Genomic DNA, 22505 nt, shown 5'->3' with positions numbered 1-22505 from the left:
CTCCCAACACCAAATGGAGGATTGGGGCCCCTCAGGAGAGGGCCTGACTCCCTATTCCCTACCAAGCTATCACCCACCGAGATGAGGTGCATGATGGACAAAGCTGGTCATTCATACAGTATACACACATAAATAGATACAGCAGAATGAGCAGAGATGCCCTGGGCCCAGAGGCAGGGGCAGCGCCACCTGATGGGGCAATGGGCCCTGTAAAAGCAAGCCTTTTCCAAGCTGGGCAGCTGTCGGGCATCTGATTCACTGGCAGCAGACAGAAAGCCAAGAATTTCCTTTAACAGTCTTGAGGGGGGAAAAAAAGAGAGCCAGAAATGGGGTCAAGTGGAGAAGGGAGAAGATCCTTTTTAAGACACATAAATCTGGGGTTCATTTTGCTTCAAATACCCTCAATGACCCTCCTGCTGAGCATGCCTTTCGAGTTTCCTTTATTTTACGTTTTGTTTTTTTGGGGGCAGGCTCCCCTGTAGCTCAGGCTGGCCTCCAATCTTCCTCCCACCACCCTCCAAGGGCTGGAATTACAGGCGTATGCCATCCATACCCAGCTTGAGTCCTTATTTCTCACTACAAAAGCAAATGCCAAAAACAGAAATTTATATTCTGGGAAACAGACCCAACTCAGGAAATCAAATTGCTAATAGTTTTGAGTATTTGTATCTCCCATAAAATTTATATGTTAGAATCATAATCCCTAGCATATTTGGAATTAAGCCTTTGGGGGGCGGGTAACTGGGTCATGAGGACAGAGTCGCCATGTTTAGGATTAGTGCCCTTATAAAAGGGTTTTAGCCAGCACAGTCTACTACAGTAGCACACAGAAGAAAGGAGTTACCTTGTACCACTCCACCCTCACCAGTGCCTCCAAAACTGTCATAAATGAATGTCATGTAACATTCATATGCTGTTTAAAACCTACCTAGTCCACAGTATTTTGTTACAGCAGCAAAAAGGCACTGAGATGAAATCCCTGAGGCAAACAGAAATGGGTCTCCTCTTGACCTCCTTAGGTGAGGTTCCCGTGGGGAAAGCCCCAAGCACTGACGACGCTCCAGATCCTCAGAATAGGAGAAATATCCATGGGAGCAGAATCAGATCTCCTTCGCACCCCAAATCAGAAGCATATGGCAGAACCCAAAACAAAACACAGGCAGGTGACTAGAACTTTGCCCTTAGAACTTGAGGCACAAGGCAGAAGAGGAGGCCTCAGGCTAAAGGCAGATATTCTTGGCTGAGCCAACTGCTTCTCTGGGAAAGGTTCTAGCACCAAGGCTCTAAGGTTCCTGGGCATTTTGTCCTAAGGAGTCTTGAGGGTGTGTGTGTGTGTGTGTGTGTGTGTGTGTGTGTGTGTGGTGTATGTGTGGTGTCTGTGTGGTATGTGTGTGTGTGGTGTGATAGATGGCTGTGGTGTGTATATGTGTGGTGCATTGTGTATGTGTATATATGTGATTTGTTTCCACCTTCCTCAGAGGTTTACTTTCTATCTGCAAGCTCAGAGGACTTTGGATCTGTCAGCTGAAACAAACAATGTATGTTTACATTGTCTAAAACCCTCCCTGGTCCATATAAGAACCACCTGAGGGAAGAGCCAGCACCAGAAATTATCCCAGTCAGCAATGCACCCACACCCTTGTCCAATGTCCCTCACCCCAGAAGGTTTCAACACTTGATCAGTCTGACTGAAGAGGGGAAAGAACATTCTTGAAATAGCTATGCTTTGTGAGCACTCACCAGGGAACAGGGCCAAGTGCTGCTTGGCATACCACCTGTGAAATCTCAGGAAAGGAGGAGGACCCAGTGTCTCCCAGGCTGACAGAAGAGGAACCAAGACCTCAGAGATCCAGCCGCTGGCCGGGGTCACAGCCCAAACAAGACAGGGATGGGATTCCTGGCTGGTCGGAAGCCAGAAGCCAAGCACTTAACCGCAGGTAGCTTCTCTCCTTCAAATGTAATCTTGAGAAGTGAGCAAAGAAAAGCCCTCAACCCAGAAATCGAGGTTCATTTCTAACCCAGAGCAGCCAACCTTGAGAGCTCACAAAGTGGGTTGGTTTTTTTCCCTGTCAGTTTCATTGAATTACCTAGAACGTGGTGTTCTTCCTCTCCCGCCCCACTTAGTACTTCTCAATTGCATAATGGGCCTCTGACTATGGCAAAAGCAAGGGCAGATCCAAATAAATCCATCCTTGTACATTAGAAGTAGACTAAGAAGCTAGGCATGGTCGTACATGCGTTCAATTCCAGTATGCAGGCAGATGCAGGCAGATCTCTGAGTTCAAATCCAGCCTGACCTACATGGAGAGACCCTGTCCAAAACAAAACAAAACAAACAAGAAGTTTAAAAGTACTTCTGGGGCTGGAGAGATGGCTCAGTGGTTAAGAGCACTGGCTGCTCTTCCAGAGGTCCTGAGTTCAATTCCCAGCAACCACATGGTGGCTCACAACCTTCTGTAATGGGATCCGATGCCCTCTTCTGATGTGTCTGAAGATAGCTACAGTGCATTCATATGCATAAAATAAATAAATAAATCATTAAAAAAAAAAAAGTACCCCCGCAGCTGGGGTAGAAATCTTGTCCTGGAGAAGATTTGGGGTGGGTAAGATGCTAACTCTGAAGTCAGCCAAGATACCAGGGTCTTTCTGCCTAAGGAACAGACCCTAAAGTCCAGAGAGCAGGAGCGTAGGTAAGAACAGACAGCAGGTGGGCGGGGCTGAAGCAAGGACTAGGCTAAGCTGTAGTTCCCTGAAACACCAGCACAAGTGTGTGCTACAGAGAAGTCCTCTGGGTACCCAGCCATACCCCTCCAGGAGGCACTCATCTGCCCAGAAGTCATCCTTCCAGCCTTCTTCCAGGGCAGAACATGGAGATTCCTGCCTACTCTGAGCCCACAGCATGGCCTGGAATCCTTCATGTGCAATCTCCCAAGCAGAGAAAGAGCCCCAGCCACGAGCCCTGAAATCCCTCCTTTGTACAACTCAGCCAAGAACAGAGGGAAAATGGTACCCATTATTCTCATTCTGAATGGCTGGGAAATGGCTTTTGCTTTTCAACATGAAATGTGCCTAAAAATAAGCTGTGAATTTCAACCAGAGGTTGAAAATAGCTCCACAGTGAACACAGCTCCGCTTGGAGTGAGTTTAAGGACAGCCTTCATTCCAAGATCTGAAAGCTGAAACATCACGTTTAGAGACGAGGTCACAGGCAGGGGGGCTCAAGGGTGAAGAACTTCCACGGGCTCACAAGGTTGTCCTTGTCAGTCTCTGTGAGGGGGTGGGGGTAGCAGCAAGGGTCCAGGCAAGGTCTGTCCCTCTGGTTCCCAAAGGACACACTGGAGAAAGCACAAGAGCAGAACTTCCACACGGGCTTGGCCCCATGAACTCCCTGCCAACCCCAAATGCCTAGGAGTGCACACCTGGTTTCAGTGACTGGGAGGCAGAGATGAAGGGCAAAGGGCATCGGAGCGGCAGCACAGTTGGGTCATGACTGGAGAAGTAAACCATCCTGGCCATCCACAACCCTCTCATCAGGTATTGCCTTTGAGTCTGACAGTCTCTGGGCAGGAAGGGCAAGACACAGCCAATCTGAAGAAAATCAAGTTGCTAAAGGTGAAGACTCTTTTCTTACTGTTTACCAATATCTCTAGGAGAGCCTGAAATCTGAGAGGCCAAACAGCATCCCTACAGAATGGTCTAAGAGCTGAGAGCTCTGGTCCACATCTTCTGGTGGGAATCCAAACCTGACCCACCTGAGCAGGATCCCTGCACAGGCTCCTAGAGCAGCCTACCTCAGTTCTCCCGTACACTTCTCCCACAGCCTCATCCCACACCTCCCACCCGCTTTCTCTCTGGGCTCCTCCTGAACAAGGAGGTTTTGCAGTGTCTCAATGGTGATACCTGAACATAGCTGAAGACATTTCTGGTCATCACAACTGGGAAGCAGGATGCTACTGGCATAAATCAGGAAAAGGCCAGGGATGCTAAAGACATCATGGTGTATGAGATTGCACTCAAAGAATATCTGCCACACATGCAAATTGCTGAGCTAGAGCAACCTAGAGTTACTGGAAGGACTGGGATGTGGGCAGAGATGAAGCGTGGGAGCTTGTCAGACCTAGTTCACAGGACAGAGCAGTGCTCCTGGGCTCCCCCAAGGATCCGAGCTCTCTGGCCATACAGGGGATCTAAGTGCCAGGGAAGAAGGGAACTCACTAGCCAGCTCCCTTCCTACCTTAGGAGAGAACCTAGCCATCATAGTTTTGCAAAAACTTGCTGTCTCCAGCATAGGAGAATGAAAAAATTGGATCTGGATACTGATGGCTTACTAAGACAGATGACAAAACATGGTTAAAATGGTCAATTTTATCATGTGTGTGTGTGTGTGTGTGTGTGTGTGTGTGTGTATACACACACACATATGTATATGTATATATACATACACATATATATATATACATATATATATATATATTAGATCTCCACATATACCCTCCCAATAAAACCAGGTAGAACAATACAATACCCTGGGCAGTCTTTTCCCCTTCCAGAGAAACCTCTCAAGCAGCATTAGGTGTGTGTGGGGGTGTGTGTGGGGGGGTAGGTGTCTAGAAGGCATACCTGTTCTCTCAAGGCTCTAGAAGGGACTTGTGACAAAGAACAAGAAGTTCCTATCTCAACCAAGAATAACTCTAAGATTACTGTGTCACTTTAGGTCCCTTCATGACACTCCTGTGAGGTACTCTGAACCCCTGAAGAAACAGGGGCTTGGGAAGATGGGGTGCTTGTCCAGGACTACCCAGCAGGGTCCAGAGGCAGATCCATGACACCAGAACTCATATCCTGCCCCCTGCTTGAGTCCCATGTAGGGCTGCCCATTAGTAGGACTACAGCAATAGCCCTGATATGGGCCTCAAAGTAGTTTGGAGACAACTGGCTGCCTTGGGTCCTGTTGAGCCCTTCACCTCCAGTTCTCCATCCCATTATGCTGGCTTCCTCTACCCACGTGACTGCATCCTAGACTCTCAGGCCCTGAGGCTCTGGGAAACAAGGCAGGTATGTTCCCCATTTTGAGTGGGGTTGAGGACAACAGGCAGTTTGCCCAAGTTAATTTCCTAATAACTATAAGAAAAAAAATAGAGGCAATCTCACTAGTCATCAAAACTACAATGAAGATTCCACCTCAGTCCTGTCAGAATTGCCATTAAGAAACAAACAACAGTGCCTGGAAGTGGTGGCACACGTCTTTAATCCAAGCACTTGGGAGGCAGAGGCAGGCGGATTTCTGAGTTCGAGGCCAGCCTGGACTACAGAGTGAGTTCCAGGACAGCCAAGGCTACACAGAGAAACCCTGTCTCGGGGGGGAGGGGGAGCAAGAAACAAACAACAAATGTTGGCAAGAATGTAGACAAAATGACCACTTAGACTCCATTGGTGGAAATGTAAGCTAACAGCTACTGTGGAACTCAGAATGGAGGCTTTTCAAACAAGTAAAAGCAGATTGGACAGTGTGGCCTGGCTCTTCCACTGCTCAGTCTTACTGCAGGAACTCCAGCTCAGCACACCACAGAGACACCTGCAGCCTTACTCACAACAGCTAAATCCCAAAAAGAATGAAGCTATGTTGTTTGCAGGCAAATGGATGCAAACAGAGATGTGCAGAGTAAATAAATCACGGCAGCCTCTGGAAGGCAAACACCAAATGTTTTCTCTCATTTGTGGTTCTTATATTTTATATAAATTTATGAACCTGTGTATATACATAAGACATGAAAGTACAAGTTAAACTGTAGGGGGCAAAGATAGTGACCAGAAGGGGAGGGAAGAAAGAAGAGAGGGCAGGGGGTGGGAGAAATATGCTCAATATTTGCATGAAACTCTTTTTAATAATAATAAAATAGTAGTAATGTCAATTTTTCTTCCACCTGACATTAACCATTCCCCGGAGGCAGACAGCAGTAGCCTCCTAGGAGGGGAAGCGCTATCAAGCAGCCTCTGCCACCAGCAGCCACCTGCATGGTTACTTAGCCTTGCTCAGACAACAGCATGGTTACAGCTGAGAGCCTCACCTGAGAACTAGGGCAAGAACCACCCACTCACTCTGCAGGCAATGAGCACACATAAAGGTCTCGGCAGTGCTTGTCTCCCTGTAAGTGCCCAGTAGTCAGGGAGCTGCAGGATAGAGGGCAGGATCCACACGGGACCCCAGCCTCGCCAAATTCAAAGTGCTTTCTAGGCAGAAAAGAGATTGGCAGCAATAAGAACACTGGGGTGACCCAGAGAGCCCCAACTAGGCCTCCAGCCACGGTGGCTAGTCAAGGGGGAGATTCTTCGGAGAAAACTGTAGGCAGGCACAGTGTAGCCTACTCCAGAGGTAGCCCTAGTGCAGACTAGGGGCATGTGGTAGAAGAGATTCAGCCACAGCAAGCCCAGAACAGACTAGGAGGCTTCCTGGTTCTATTCTGAGTTCCAGCCTTGACTTCTGGGTTTGGACAAGCCGCTTCCTGTTGCTCAGGCCAGCTTCCTCCTGCCCAGGAGGCCACAGTGCTTCTTTGGCCCAGGAGGAAGACAGGATAAAACAGTCCGGCCATAGAAGCTTAAAGCCTTCGGGGTTTCAACCAAAGTCGAAAAAAGTGATAGGTTTATTTAATGAGCCTTTATCAGTTATCATTTTCATCTAATTATTTATTTTACAAAATTAGATTCTTTTTACTCAGGAATACTGAATGTCCTCTTACCAACAAAGGTACTAAAAATGGTTTGTGGCTAAGGAACTTCCTCTTCATGGCTTAAGGGGAAAAAGAAAAAAGAAGTGAGAGTAACCAAACCAGGGTCTTTCCCATTCGTCCAGCTGAGCCCTCTAGGAACCACGTACGTGGGTCCTGTGATTGAAGGAAGGCCCCGCACGGGATAGGTCCTTTGTGTGCCTTGGCCTCAGTCCAGCAGCAGCACATGCCAAGACAGTACCCCACCAAAAGGGTCAGCATCCTGGGCCCTAAAACTGCTCTGCTGCCCTCATGTCTCCTTTGTTCACTCTGGATTGTCCTCGAGGCTCAAAGTGTTATTTGGTAGGCCATACCAGGGTTCCTTTCTCGTGACAGAGAAGACTCCAGGCCCCCTCATCTCCAAGCCTTGTGCTGAACACTGTGACTATCTCAGAGTCACACAGCTCAAGCCCTAACTGCCAAGCCACTTACCAGAGTCCCAGAAGAGCTGGTTAGGGGTGGGGGCCTCCGGGCCTTCACATCTCCATAGTCAACCACGTCAAAGTTACTCTTCCAGACCATCACCTACCAAGAGCAGCAGGTAGAGAAGGAGAGAGGCAATTGAGTCAGCCCCAAAGTTCTCAGCAGTAGTGGCTCCCACCTGATACACCAACTCAACTGTGAGACCTGCCCCACATCCCTGATGAGGAGTCTCTGGGGATAGGCCTGGTGCATGTGGCACCAAGATGGGGTATCACCAGGCAGCACAATTAGATCTTAGCACCTGCTTGTCCCTCTACCCAAGTGTCATAGATGTCTCAATGTCAGAACCACTATTAAATCCATTTGTTCCTTTCCCTTGTTTATCATGTCAATCTGGAAAGGAAGGCTTGAAGGTAGTGGCTTGCCCATGACACTGTGTGTAAACTCCAGACCACACTACTGGACTGACAGCCTGGCTCCAGCCCCTTACCGTGAGGCCTTAGGAGGGGGATTCAGCATATGTCTTGTGCCCTCTTCTGTGAAAGGATCCCACCTCCCACCTCCCAGAGTTGCTAGGAGGCTTACAGGACACAGTATGACACAGTCACTCACTGGCATCATGGAATGGAGAGTAACACACTCATTATTCTAAGCTCAAGAAGTTTAACAATAAAAAAATACACTGCTAGCCAGGTATGGTAGCATATGCACTGGAGGTAAAGGCAGGTAAATCTCTGTGTGTTCAAGGCCAAGCTGGTTTACATAGGCCACCCAGCACTAAAGAATGAGATTCCACATCAACATAGATAGATAGATAGATAGATAGATAGGTAGACAGATAGATAGATAAGGTTTGATTCCAACATAGCTACTATAACCTCTGTAACTCTAGTACCAGGGGATCCGATGCACTCTTCTGGCCTCCACAGGCATTGCATAAATATAATACACAGACATACATAGAGGCAAGGAACACCTATCCACATTTTAAAAGGAAAGTTAAAGATACAAAAATAAATGTCAAAAAATCCCAAATAAGAGGCAAGTGAATTTCTGAGTTTGAGGCCAGCCTAGTCTACAGAGTGAGTTCCAGGACAGCCAGGACTACATAGAGAAACCCTATCTCGAAAAAACAAACAAACAATCCCAAATAACTAACCATACTCGATATCTTCCAAAACAGGATAATGCCTAAAAACACCTCACAAAAGCTTGGAGAGTCGCCCTGCTAGGAAGCAAGAGCATTCCCTAGTGGTGGCTAGAAGCCATAGGAGGCTGGGTGCTGCTAGAAGCCACAGGAGGCTGGGTGCTGCTAGAAGCCACAGGAGGCTGGGTGCTGCTAGAAGCCACAGGAGGCTGGGTGCTGCTAGAAGCCATAGGAGGCTGGGTGCTGCTAGAAGCCACAGGAGGCTGGGTGCTGCTAGGCTTATTTTCAGGCTGGGTGGCTTGGCCATCAGAGGAGGAATCATGCAACATGATGAGTAGTCAATGACTGTCACAGAAAAACAGAACAAAGCAAAAGGAAAAACCCACACTCTATCGCCCTGACATGCCCTAGATGCCAGCCCACTGGGACCCAGCAGTAAACATGATTCCTCTGGAGGCTCCTCACAGTTACCTACCACTGTTTACACCTCCCAGAGAGATGGGCATATGGGTACCTCATCTACCATTTTCTATTATAAATAGAATGTTGGCATATACATACTGCACGCACAAAGTCCTTATGTAACTGTGGAGACCTAACATTACCAACAACAGAGAGTGGCCAGCATGAATGTAGACATAACATCAATGTCACCCCAGAAAAACAGGAGCAAACTGTAAAAAGTTGAGGGAATTGTCAGCCTTGCTGTCTGAGGATGGCCACAGCGAGCTTCTTGTGCTGGTGACTTTGTTTCACCATGGCTGTTAGCATGCACATCTATACACAGTTAACACAAGCATCTGCCACACGGTCCCTGCTCCCACACTCACTGGAGGCTCAAGGCTTGCCTGCCTCCTCTTTGGCTGATAGCTAGGACCTAGTGAGGGGTGGGAAGACACAAGCTGGCTCTTACCTAGGCTGTGGACAGAGAACCTCCAGTTAACCTCTGCTTTACTGGAAAATCAGTACATTTTACTGCACCTGGGACTTATGGAAGGCCAACAAGGACTTGTCTAGGCCGAGCACCCAGAGGATGAGCCCCCAGGGGATGACCATTCTCGGCAGCCCACCAGATCAAGCGTGTTCATGGCCCCCGCTCTTTCCTCCACCGTGTTTGGACAAAAGGGACTGTATATACTCAGGGAGACTGCTGACAGGTGTCTCCCTCAGTGCTCCACACCTTTCCTGGGCCAGGCTTTGAGCTAGCCACCAAGGTCAGAGTACCTCCTTCCCCCAGCAGATAAGCCCATGGCATTTAGCAGTCTGGGCAAAGAGGCACAGGGCTGGCAGGAGGAAGCCCCAGTGCGAGCGGTGAGAAGGTAGAGGTGACAGGACTTCCTCTCTGCAGCCAAGGATACAGAAAATGCTGACCCTTTAGATGGGCAGTGGGCTGGGAAGCAAAAGGCAGCAGAGAATGGAGCAGAGACTCCCAGGATGGGAGGCCCAGCAGTCACATGGGCTTAGGCCCATCCAGTCTCTGCCGCTGGCCGGGACTCTTTCTCATTTATAATAAAATAGGAAGACTTGCCCCACAGGACTTAGGAGAACTAAGTGAGCTATGAAATTCTTGCCACACTGACGACGTTACCAGATCTGCAGTAAGTAGCCAGTAGTTCTTCACTGTTTATGCAATCAGGAAAAAAAAAAAACTGAAAATCTTCAACTTTTTCACCATGATAATTAGCTCAAAGCCCTTCCAACCCATGGGTCATCCCTGGAGGAGACTTGCTGGGGAACAGCCCGTGCCTTGGACCTGGGTGCCCCAACCCACGCTCCGCCAGTGTGTTCACCCTGAGTGTAGCTGCTGAAAGCCTCCAGCCTCCTGTGGGGTTCTGATTCCTTGGGCCATCCTTACCTGCTCATCAGAGCCTCCAGAAGCAAAATACTCCCCTGTTCTTGAAAAGGCAACAGTGGTAGCAGGCCCCTAGCAGAACAAACAGAACAAACACCAAAGGTCAGCTGGACATAGTGGCACATCAGCGATCCTAGTACTGGGAGGTGGAGGCGGGGAGATCAGGAATTCCAGGCCAGCCTGGGGTACATAAGACCCTATCTCAATCCACACCCTGCAACCCTCCCAAAAGGTTACTCTGAATCTAACTGCACAGTTCCTGAATGGCAGTGGCAGTGGGATAAAGGTCATTCAGCACACGGTTCTCTTCAGCCTCTGTCTAAGAAGCCTGCATGTGTTCAGGTTCAAGAAGCACTGCCAGGGGGTAGGGGGGCTGGAGAGATGGCTCAATGGTGAAGAGCACTGACTACTTTTCCAAAGGTCCTGAGTTCAATTCCCAGCAACCACATGGTAGCTCACAACTATCTGTAATGAGATCCAATGCCCTCTTCTGGTGTGTCTGAAGACAGCTACGGTGTACTCATATACATAAAATAAATAAAGAAGCAAAGCCAGGCCTCAGCTTCCAAACATATCTCAACAGAGGCCAGGCTGTGGGATCAAGGGCGGGGAGAGGGGAGAGCAGGACACACACTGGCAGTCTGGCCAGGCTAGCATCATTTCCATGGCTTCTCCAGTGAGATGCACAGCTGAGATCAGCACTCACCTCTCTGATATAGGCCTGACACTGCCCTGCTGCAGCCCAGAGAAATGGAGCCCCAAGGAGAAGCCAATGGGTCGAATGAAAAAGGTGAAGTCAGGGGTATGAACAATAGGAAGGAGGCCAAGGAGGGAAACACTGAAGGTGCCTGGGTAGGGGACCAAATGATGCCAATGTTTCTGCAATGTGCATGCATTTTCCTTAAGTTTGGGCATTAACATTGGGTGATGTGCTGCTCTGGCTTCCTGGGGACTGAAGGTCAGAGCGACCATCTAAAGGGGAATGTCAACTATATGCTATGCAGCACTCTCCAACAAGCATACCCAGGTTGGGTTGGGGGGAGGATCATGATCTTCCAATGAAGAAAGAACATTCCTCCTCATATGCCTGGATCCATTCTGGAAAGATGAGCCAAGCAAGGACCTGGTCATAGCCGCAGACACAACCTTTACATGTAAACCTCCAGCTTTACATTTACCATGGCTAGTGCTTGGCATTCTGCAGGCAAAACCAGGTCAAGCTAGGTGGTGGTGGCGCACGCCTTTAATCCCAGCCCTTGGGAGACAGAGGCAGGCAGATTTCTGAGTTTGAGGCCAGCCTGGTCTACAGAGTGAGTTCCAGGATAGCCAGGGCTGTACAGAGAAACCCGGTCTCAAAAAACCCAAAAAAACAAAACAAAACAAAAAACCAGGTCAAAGTTGTCTCTTACATCCGTCACAAAGGTCATCTCAGTTCCTCTAGACCACCAGAGTGTAACAAGAACTGCCCAGGGGAGGAGCCGTTAGCAGCAGAGCCTGGCCTAGAGACAGGGGAACCTAGGGAAACTCCCTGCATGCACCATGGCTTAGGTTGGAAAGAGACCTCACAGCCATGAGCAGCAGCTTCTCCCCCAAGAGACAGGCAGGTTGAGCAGAGACAAGAGGGCACATGCCTGCTCACACTTCCAGAATCCATTTCTAGTTCTTTCTCTCAGAGGTGTTCCGAATGGAGTGAGAGAGAGTTCCACGTCAGCCGTTGATGGCTTGGAGCCCTGCACCTGCAGTAACCCATCTAATCCCCAGAGGACAGTGTGTACCTTTACTACTTCAAGCTTGGGGAAACAAAGCCCAAGTGGACCCAATACAAAGCTAACACCTGCCTGTCACCTCCCTTCTCCACATAAGTGGAGCCACAGGCTGTGGTGTACCCTACCCCTGGCAGCCCCAGGAAATCTAAGCCACCGTTAACTAAGATAACATGGACCTACTTTTATTGATAGGGAACAATGTCCACTCACATCCGTGAACAGTGAGTATCAAATAACAGGTGCTTGGCATCCTGGACCATATGACTCCATTTTTGAGTAATTCTGGCTGCATGTGCACAGTGTGGATGTGGGGAATGTCCCTTCCAGTGGACAGTTGGCAAGGGGTTACAAGGTTGGTGGAGAGAGGTGATACACGTTCCAAGAATGGCTACCTGATTCTTCTTGACAATATTGGCCACTTTCATATTTGGAAGTTTTTTTTTTTTTGGTTCTTCAAGACAAGGTTTCTCTGAATAGCCCTGGCTGTCCTGGAACTCACTCTGTAGACCAGGCTGGCCTCAAACTCAGAAATCTACCTGCCTCTGCCTCTCAAGTGCTGGGATTAAAGGCGTGCACCACCACCGCCCAGCTATTTGGAAGTTTTTAACGAATGTATGGCAGTGATATAATAAAAAAATAAGACAACAAAATGTTTTTTTTTTTTTGAGGGGGGGAAAAACAAACAGGAAAGAAAGAAACAGGAAGAAAACCAGAGCACAGAGTTTCAAAAGCAGACAGGCCCCTCTGCCCACCCAGAGCCATTGGGAAGAGCTCCAGGAAAGGCCAGCAATGAAAGAAGCAAACACACTGGTGGCTCACTCCCCTTGCCTGTCATCACTCCACCACCAGATGCCAAGCTGGGAACAAGATGTCAGCAGCAACAGCAGTGGACTCACTGGAGAACACACCCAGCTGACAGGGGGCTCAGGACCAGAGGCCAGGTGCTGAAGTTCAGGGATGAACAAGCAGCCAGGAGGCTCTGTGAGGCCCACACTCCTCCCCAGCAGTGCCTGTCTGCTAAGAAAACTGCAAGACGCCTGCAACTAGGAACCTCTGCATTCCTAGAAAGAGCAGCACTCATCCAGTGTCTTGTTAGCTTGTCCAGACCCCAGGAAGCAGTCTGGGCTCTGAATGCAGCCCGTACTCCTCAGACTGCATCTCCGTACCACTGTGGCCACCTCGGTTTGTGAAGTACTGGCTGCGATGTTTGCTTGATGACAAAATCACATGATGATGTACTGTTCAGACTGACTGCAGAGACCAGGCTCTCTATGCTGACGTGCTCTGGGCCTCTGTTCATCTCGCCAGGCTCTTTCCTCCCTACACCAACGGTCTAACCTACTTGACTGCTCACTGCTCCTCAAAGGCTGGGTCGAAAAAGGACTCTTTCTCAGTATTCCTTCTAGAGCCCCCAACACTGAGCTCTTCAGTCATTTTCAATCTTCCTTCATCTTAAATAAATCTGCCTATGACTCCACCTTAGCCAGATCCCAGAAGTTTCTAGATTCCAGCTGCCCTGTAGCCCATAGCAGCAGAGCGGCCCGTGTGCTGGCAACCCTGCCCCATGTCTGATTACTGAAGACACGCATGCAGATGCTTCACAAGCTCGGCTGGGGCCAATGCCTCTCCTTCCCTGAAGTTGTTTTATGAGGTGACATTTCTTAATCTGTCATGAACACTGCATACACATGGTATCTACCCTCTCTTTTCTCCTCACCCTATTGTGCTTGGCTCAACTCACACCCAGTCATTTCACCATGTGCCTCTTTTCCCTTGTCAATTTCCAGACTCACAGAATCTATGCTATTCCATTTTTTTCCTCTACACTTTATCTTGTTATTTAGTAAGAACATGTGCACCATGGCACACACGTGGAAGTAGGAGGACCACTTGCAGAGGTCAGTTCTCTGCAAGTGACACATGGGTTCTGAGTATAGAATGTAGGTCATCAGGCTTGGCAGTAAGGTTCTTTACCCAAAAGCAATCTGGTCAGGTCCCTGTCTATTTCCTTTAAACAGCAAGCATCAGTGAAATAAGAAAAAGGATGGAAGGAAGAAAGATGGGAGGGAAGGAGGGCGGGCAGGCAGAACAGCTCCATAGTGGTTGAGTTGGATTGCAGACTTTGCTACCCTTAAGCAGCCCGTCCACACCTTGGCACTCTCCTCACACTGGCCTAAGTCTAGCCAGGTACCCTGACACACCATGTACCAGTAAGCACACAGGGCCATCACACCACACACTCCTCGAAAAGGACAAAAAGAAGAGTAGCCATCAGAGATGTGGTGAATAGGAGGCCAGGGGATTTTCAGTGTGAGTGTTCCAGCCTCTGACCCTGTGCTGAAATTCAGTCCAACCTATCAGGTATTTATATATCTAAGTGGTGACCCATGGGGACATTGCAACTCTGTATAGGAGGTGCTGCCCAGGGACAGCAAGTCTCTCTCTCAATCCTGACCCAAGACTCTGCTCCCAGCTCTTGACTCGGGATTGCTAGAAGATGACAAGGGGCCAGGCTGACTCTGGTTTCTCATGGTGGTGCACGTTACTACTCCCCATCTACATGGCCCCTGACACTTCCCAGAGGAGACCAACCAATCCCAAGTAAGACCCCATGACTACCAACATACTCCAAAATGAAGTGATTGGAAAAGGGCTGAGTGCACTCAGGACACAGGGTGAAGAGACGCATTCCAGAATTTCACTTCCACTGCTGAAGCCCAGGGGCTGCTCAAGCACCAAATATTCCTCTCTCCCCGCCAGTTCCCCATGCCCAACCTAGGACCTAGGATGGCCCACATGCCCAGAACACATCTGTGGGTCCCTCAGGAGCCCACCGAGTACAGCCTCTGCAATGCAAGAGTTCCCACCCACATGAGAGCAGACGCCTGTGCTCGCCGGATGGTGTGCTTCGCGGTCTCTCCACAGTACCAGTCAGCAGTAACATGCATACCAAGTGCACAACCACTAACACCAGATTTAACTCTCTGCCCACGCCCACCCACCGTCCTCTCCCAAATAGCTCTAGGGGATTTAAGCCGAAATGAGCATGGCTCAAGAAAATACAGAAAAATAAATCTGTATTTCTAGCATCTTGCCCCCACACTTGCCACACGATCTGTGAGGGCCCTGCTCAGGGCAGGGAGTTTTAAATGACAGCTGCAGTTAGTGGGAAAGCCCTTCCCTCTCCTGCCGGTGTTCCCTGACGTAGGATGAGGGGGCACACGGCAGCTCCTTTACAGCTCTCAATTCCCTAAGTCTGTACTGAGTGGAGAGACAGGCTGGGAACTCTTCCTTCCTGCTTAGCTGTCACCATAGTGGCAGACCCCCAACCTTCAGACTCAGAGCAGGGCCCCCTCTGGAGCTGACCTGATCCAGTGAATGAAAGAGCTGCAGTGTCCACTCAGGCTTGCAGCTGGTGGTTTCTAGACAGCCCCCTGCCTCCCACCATTGCTGAGAGGCTCCAAGCTAAGGCAGAGTGATAAGGGGCCAGGGCCCATGCAAGTGCAAGCCAGCAAAGAACTCATTCGGCTCTCTGGCCTGTCAGCCATGTCATTCAGCAGTGTTCCCACAGAACCTTAGAAGAGCCGGCCACACATGCCCCGTGCAGGCAAGCAACATGGACTGTGAAATAGACTACAGGAATCTGAGTTCCAAAGCCAGGCCCACATGCCAACACCAGAAATCTTTATGCGTACAATAAACTTACCAATTTCTATCTCTCTGATGGTTTGATGTTTGATGTTTTTGTTCTTCTAAAAATTCATGTTAAAATTTAGTCCCAAAGCAGCAGTGTTCCAAAGTGTGCTCTTTAAGGGAAAATCTAGTCTTCGGGCTCTGCCTTACAAATGGACGGGGAATTTGGCTTTTTTGTCCACCTATTATCTGCCAAGTGAGGTAGAACTCAGGACACAGGACTCCTCCTCCCCAGAAGGAGGCCATGTCGAAGGTACTACCTTGGAAGCTGAGAAGAGCGACGACCCTCACCAGAGGCCAGCACCTTCATTCTGGACCTCCCAGTCTCAGAGCATGAGGAAACAACTTCCTATCTTCATCATTTTCCAACTTAGGAAATTTTTTTGTTTATAGCTGTTGTTTTGAGGCAACAGCTTACTATTAGCCCAGGCTGTCCTTGAACTTATAAACCTTCTGCCTTGGGCTCCTCAATGCTGGGACCACCGAGAGTATGCTACTAAGCCTGGAGATATGGTACTAAAGCATTTGTTATAGCAAACAAGAAGTGGAGCTAGGCAATCTGCTCACCCTGCAGAGTAAGAGCCCTGAAACCTCCAGAGGAAGTCCTTAGCGCTACAGAATCAATCCTTTACTCCTAAATAAGGCCCTCCCACACAGAGCAAATTCCTCACCCAAGACTGAGCCTCTCGACTCAGGTGAGCCTTTAGCTCAACCAAGTAAGCCACTCACTCAAAGCTAAGTCCTTTGCCCCACAATGTGAGCCCCTCACCCTAGTCTCACAATGGGGGTGCTTTACCCCATATCAATCTCCTTACTGCATAGAATGCCCTTCAAGTGGGTCACTAGGAAGTCTGGCCCAGCATACACCAGAGAATGACCAAACTGCCGCATGGTCAGACTCCTTGGCTGATATCTGCGTTCCACATCTGCACACAGGCCCAATCTAAGAAACCAAAGCTGACTGAGTTGATTTTGAGCTCATCCTGGTACTTGGCAAGTTACTTCATGCTAATGCGCTTGCGCCCACGGAGACAATGGAAAGACACACTGAGGCAGCTGTGGCCTCAACCCAGCTGAAAAAGTCGCCCTAAGCATGGCAGCCCTGGCCCTCCTTCCTCCTCTGTGGGACCCTCCCCTACAGTCTCCCCAAAAGGGCTTGCTTAGGCCTTGCCCTGACAGGAGCAGGAAGCACAGCTCTCCAGCAGGCTGAGCCCCTCCCTCCTGATCAAGGGCTGCTCCCTGGCAGGGCTGAGGCTAGACTCTCCAGGCTCCTCTCCCAAGCTGGTCCTCTTCCCACACACATGGAAATGGAAGCACAAGGAAGTCACTGTACTCGGTGCACTTCCTTGTGACAGCGGTCTAGGGATGATGCCTGGGGACTGCCATGCAGTGAGAGCTGTACGTACCTTCCGAGTTTAAGCTAGTTTCATGGGGTATCTCTCCTACTAGGCCAGAACAGGGGCCACACAAAGTAGCGATACAGCAGCTACAAAGCTTACTGGCATCTTATTCAGACCAGTGATGCGGAGCTAAGGGTAAAAACCACAACACAAATGTCAAAGCTATATGTGACAGGCACGTGGGTGTGGCAGAGACTGTGATGAGAGTGCCTGGCTCAGCTGTGCTGTCCTAAGAAGCTCTCGGTGTCACCTGTTCTCAGAAGGGCTTCCAAATCTGACATGCTGCTTATCTGCAGGGCGGAGACACTTACAAGCCCTAGAGCTTCTAAGCCACATAAAGCTGGGAGGTAGGGTGGGGGCTGCTAACAGCTGTGCTTCATCTCCCATCATACCACTGCCCCTGGGAACAGGATGTAAAGGCTTAAGGCACCAGAGCCCACCTGCACTCCCTCTGGAAGATCAAGGCAGGGAATGGACTTCCCAAGTGGAGTAGTACTTGGGACTGGGAACCGGAGGTCTACAGCCTCTTGTGACGTGACTCCCAGCTACATCTTCTCTCAAGGACTCGGCCAGAGAGTACTACCCAGATAACTAAGGCTGTTCTGTAACATTCTCTCTCCCCTTAGGGAAGCTGACACTGAACGTCCAAACAGGACAGAGCCAGGAGGGTAAGTTGGACTGGGCTGGGGAGGCTCAAGCAGCCCTTGTTAGGCCCCAAACCATAACAAATGGCAGAGGTGCCTCTTTAACATATCAAAGCAGACGTAGAAGCCAGCTTCTCCCAGCATCCTTCAGTTCCTACCTGTTGCAGGGTATAGCTGGCATACCCTTCTCTATATAATCCAGCCATTTTGGTTACTAATCCTTTGCGTCTACCCTTTACTTTCCTGGCTCTCTTCTCTCCCTCTTCACTCGGCCTGGCTTAGGATCATGTTCATTCTAGACTCTTGCAGATGTTCCTGCCTCTGGCTAAGATGTCTCTTCACATGGCCTGGCTTAGGATCATGTTCATTCTAGACTCTTGCAGATGTTCCTGCCTCTGGCTAAGATGTCTCTTTTATCTACAATAAGCCTCCTCTGCCACCGCACGTATGGGCGGTCATGTCCTTTTTTTCCGTTCAGCCCTGACCTCATATTTACTGCCTCTCCTTAGCCCTGACACTCAGCTTCTCAAACCAGAAACCTCTTACTTCTACATTAGTAAGCACCCGAAAGAAAGCACAAACCAGCCACCTATACTGAGAGGAAGCTAGGTGTGGAGAACGGCCCTGAGAGGCACCACCAACTATGAATGTACGGGGGTCTTGCCAAGGGCTTGAAGAGGAGGGAGGTAGACAAAGAACAAGTGTCTCGAGGAAGAGCAGGCATTCTGGGAAACATGGGCATGGAGCAGGGCCAGGCAATCCCTGGCTTCCTGGCCAGCTGGCAGAGAACTCTGAAGAAGCCAAACCTAGTAGCCTGGGCCTGCAGTACCACAACAGAGGGCTGGGCACCATAGACCTCAAGAAGAGAAACCCGTAAAGCCTGTGACAAACAACCCTGTTTCTGTATCGGGTAGAGAACTTAGAGGATGAGTAGAGAGACATACTTGGACCTTATATTCAGACTATCACTTGCATCTTAGCCACACCACAGGACACGGGCAGGCCTGCCCACTCTTGCCCAACTCTGTCATTACTTTCTAAGACTCAGCCTGGCCTTCTTAGCCCCTTAGCTCCTCTGCCTTAAGTGCAGCCCTTCACAGCCCAGGCTGAAAGCACCAAACAGTAGGACCACAACCTTCACTTTGTCCCTCCTGTGTGACCCAGTGAGCAGGGAACAGATGACAAACAGAGGCAGGAAGAACAATGTCAACAGTTTGCCTTTGTGTGCTGAATAATGCACCAGAATACTGGGAATGCCATTTGCAATCCACACTCAAGTGTCCCCAGGCTGAGAGAGAAGTCCACTGTTTCAAGGACCCTCACAGAAAGAGGGAACTCAGGAGCATCGTTTGCTGTGCACCTGCTTCCACGTTGTCTCTGAGGAGTGCTTTTGTTTTGCCCACGGAAGCAGGAGAGGTGGCATCCACAGGCTCTCCTGGTACAAGACTCAAACTGGTTACACCTGAATCTAAGCAATTGGCTGGCAGTCATTTCACCCCAGGCCACTGCACATTGTACCTAGCTATGGTGGCCCAGGGAAGACAGGCCTCACTACCAGGGTTGGGGTGACAAGTAGCTTTCAGGTCCCAAGAAAGAAAAGGGTATGTCCTCCTCACCTCTGAGCCATGGCCAAAAGGCTCCATGTGCCCTAACAGCAGATAACAGGTTCCCCAAAGAGCTCAGAAGCCTTAGGCTAGATCCTCTACTCCTGGCTCCAGGGCCGTAACCCCAGAGGACCTGACCTACTCTTTATCCTGCCTTCCTCCAGTTCACAGATGGAGAAAAGGACACGCTTAAAACCCCTGGACCCTGGCACATACCTTTAATCCCAGCACTTGGGAGGCAGAGGCAGGCAGATTTCTGAGTTCGAGGCCAGCCTAGTCTACAAAGTGAATTCCAGGACAGCCAGGGCTACACAGAGAAACCCTGTCTCGAAAAACAAACAAACAAACCAACAACAACAACAAAAAAATCGCTGGACCCCACAGTCTAGCAGCCTTGCGCATGGTGATTCTGTTCCAGAAGATGACACTTTGGTGACTGATCTGTTTAACAGAAGACATCTATGTCACAACCTCCCTGGTAGGGGATACAGTTGAGGCCTGGCCCCAGGCTAGCTGCTGGTGAGAGCTGCGTGCAGCCCAACTCCAAGATGACCGCAGGAGCTTATACTAGCCACCACCCACCAGAGTTCAGAGGGCTAACGCTGTGAAGCCACTCAGATAGAAAGCTTCCACTCCCTTGATTCAATGCCAGAAATCCTTAAACAAACATGCAGGTTCCCTCTCTTGCCCCAGCCTCTGAAAAAATCTTTGTCTCTGAGGTAATGGGACATCAGTACGTCCCAGAACACCGCTGGTGACTAGGGTTCTAGGACACTACTCAACCTCCAGACCAAGGAGCGTTCGCTCTTTAGGGGACTGACTCCATTCAGCCCACACCTCTCCCAATCTTAGGGCCCTACTTCCTCCTCAGGCACACCAAGTTCAACCCCAGCAATCAAGCGAGGTCACAAAAAAGGCCTCTGTCAGTGCCTGCTGGTACCAGGTCTGTCTGTGTCTCACTGCACAGTCTAGGTTAAGATAGAACCATGGTGGGCTCCAGGGGAACACCCCTCAGATGAATCCCCTTAGGTGAAACCTAGCCCTGCGTCTACATCAAAGCTGTGCTTCTTTCCGCTGCATACTGCGCCCATGCCCCTCACCTGGTGCCCGTGGAGCGTGTAAAGCAGCCGGCCCTCCATCAGGTCCAGGATCTTCAGGGTTGAGTCACTGGAGGCTGTGACGAGGTAGTTTCCCGACGGGTGGAAGGACAGGGCATTCACGGCTGCACTGTGTACTGGAGAAAGGACAGCCATCAGGCACTGGCTGAGAGGTCCCTGGAATACAACCGAAGCCTGAGACAGGCGATAAGTCAACAGCACTTCAGCATGGGCCTCAGGGGCCAGGCTAGCCACTGATGAGCAAGGTAGGAAGCCCACATGGACTTCCCAGGAGAGTGGCACCATCTACGGATGGGGACCAAGGGCAGGCACTGGAAGACACAAGGAAGAAACATACGAAAGGATCAAATGATCCTTCACCTTTTCCCACAATGCTCAGCAGTGAAACTGAAAGAGAAGAGGACACACAAATACAGAGCTGAATTCTGTTACTGCAGGGAAACCCTCAAAACACTAACACAATGTGCTGTCCTCAGGAGAGGGCCTGGTGAGACCTGGGTTCCCAGCCTAGTCTCCCCACCGGCCTGCCTGTGACCCTGAACGATCACTCTGACTAAACTGGGCAGCTTCTTGATCAGCACCATAGCAATGTTGGGGCTGGCATGGGGATGCTAGCAGTGAATCTCAAGCTGAACCCTCTGCTCCAGTGCCAGCCTGCGTGTCCCTCCTTCTCCTCTGGCCTTCACTCTTGGTCATCCCAACTTTGGTGTTCCCCATCTCTGGAGCCTTTTCACCCGCTGTTCTCAGTGGGTCTGGAAGTTTCTGGAGCCTTTTGAGCCCTGTTCTCAATGGGTCTGGAAGTCTCTGGAGCCTTTTCACCCGCTGTTCTCAGTGGGTCTGGAAGTCTCTGGAGCCTTTCCACCCACTGTTCTCAATGGGTCTGGAAGTCTCTGGAGCATTTTTACCCCCTGTTCCTAATGGGTCTCAAAGTCTCTGGCCCTGGCTCTGATCATAAAGTTCTCCACCAAAAGTCACCTCCCCCAGGAAGCTTGCTCTTCATTTGTTCTTCCAAAGTCTCACACCAGTCCACTCTACTCACATGTGGGTGTCTCATGGCATCAAAACCTTTATCAGACAGAGGCTAAGAACAGTCTCTCACTACTAGCTTGGTGTATCGCACCAAGCAGAACTCAGAAAATGGAGAGGAAGTACAATGGTTGTTCAGAAGCCCCTGAGGGCTACACAGCCCTTCCTTGAGGTTGAAGGCATGTTGTGTATGGAGCTAGGGAGATAGGCAGACCCATGCAGTCTACAGGGGAAGGCGCAACATCATTGCTAATGCACGGACCTGCTCATCACAGGCTGCAAAGGCAAAGCCAGTGCCTTCCCAGTCACTACACTGATCTAGTGAAGAAACAGTAGAGCTGAGGTAATCATGACCCTGACAGTAGGCATCACCATGAATAGAGACAAGTTCGAAACCCAAGCTCTCTCCTGGGCTGTGGGAGCATGCAGGAGCCTCTTAGAGGTGAACCACATTGGTGTACGAATGTGTGGGGAAGTGTGCAGACGTGTGCCCAGGAACACACAGGGAGACAGCCAAGCTTTATGTAACCTGATATTTATATCTGAACAGCACGTTCCAATGACACAACTCCGGCAGACAGCAGGGAAAGAGCTCAAGGTTTGCAGCCCACTCCTGGAGACAGAACAGAGACCCTCAGCCTACCCTAAAGCGAAGGCCGCCCTGCCCCCTGCCCCACCTAAGACAAAGCAACAGAGGCACAGCCAGTGGCAGAAAGATGGAGCCCGATGAGGCATGCTCAGGGGTCCCTGGGCTTCCCTAGAACCACAAGACAGCAGCCTGTGTAGACATAACAGGCACCCCACCCCCACCCGAGAGAGCAAACTATCCCCAATAGAAGAACAAGAGCAGCCCCACTCTGTTACAAATGCCAGGTCCCCTAACTTCTACAGCCACGAACTCCCAAGGAGGGCTGAGCCTCACATGTCAGGCTTCGGGGGACACCCAGACATGGAACCCACCCCCACTGTTCCCCACTTGCTCTCCTGCCTGGACTGCTGGCCACAGCCTCCTCCACTCTGTTCTGCTGAGGTAATGGACAGGACCCATCTAGGCCAGCCTCATTTTTT

At 50.1% G+C, this 22505-nt stretch overlaps 1 protein-coding gene across 2 annotated transcripts in view; it reads right to left on the bottom strand.

The window, feature by feature from the left end:
• Positions 1 to 22505, bottom strand: part of Poc1a (POC1 centriolar protein A) — a 75677-nt gene that overhangs the window by 38318 nt on the left and 14854 nt on the right. For both annotated transcript variants that reach the window (XM_031343980.1, XM_031343979.1), the window contains 3 exons: positions 20394 to 20527; positions 10190 to 10258; positions 7197 to 7289 (listed from right to left, as the gene is read on the bottom strand). In XM_031343980.1, the coding sequence (XP_031199840.1) occupies positions 7197 to 7289; positions 10190 to 10258; positions 20394 to 20527 (296 nt within the window). The remainder of the gene's footprint in view (positions 1 to 7196; positions 7290 to 10189; positions 10259 to 20393; positions 20528 to 22505) is intronic.

Source organism: Mastomys coucha, unplaced genomic scaffold (genome assembly GCF_008632895.1).
Source record: "Mastomys coucha isolate ucsf_1 unplaced genomic scaffold, UCSF_Mcou_1 pScaffold23, whole genome shotgun sequence".
NCBI classification, from domain to species: Eukaryota; Metazoa; Chordata; class Mammalia; order Rodentia; family Muridae; genus Mastomys; species Mastomys coucha.
The sequence above is the reverse complement of the archived record's forward strand: the minus strand, read 5'-3'. Positions and strand labels throughout refer to the sequence as shown.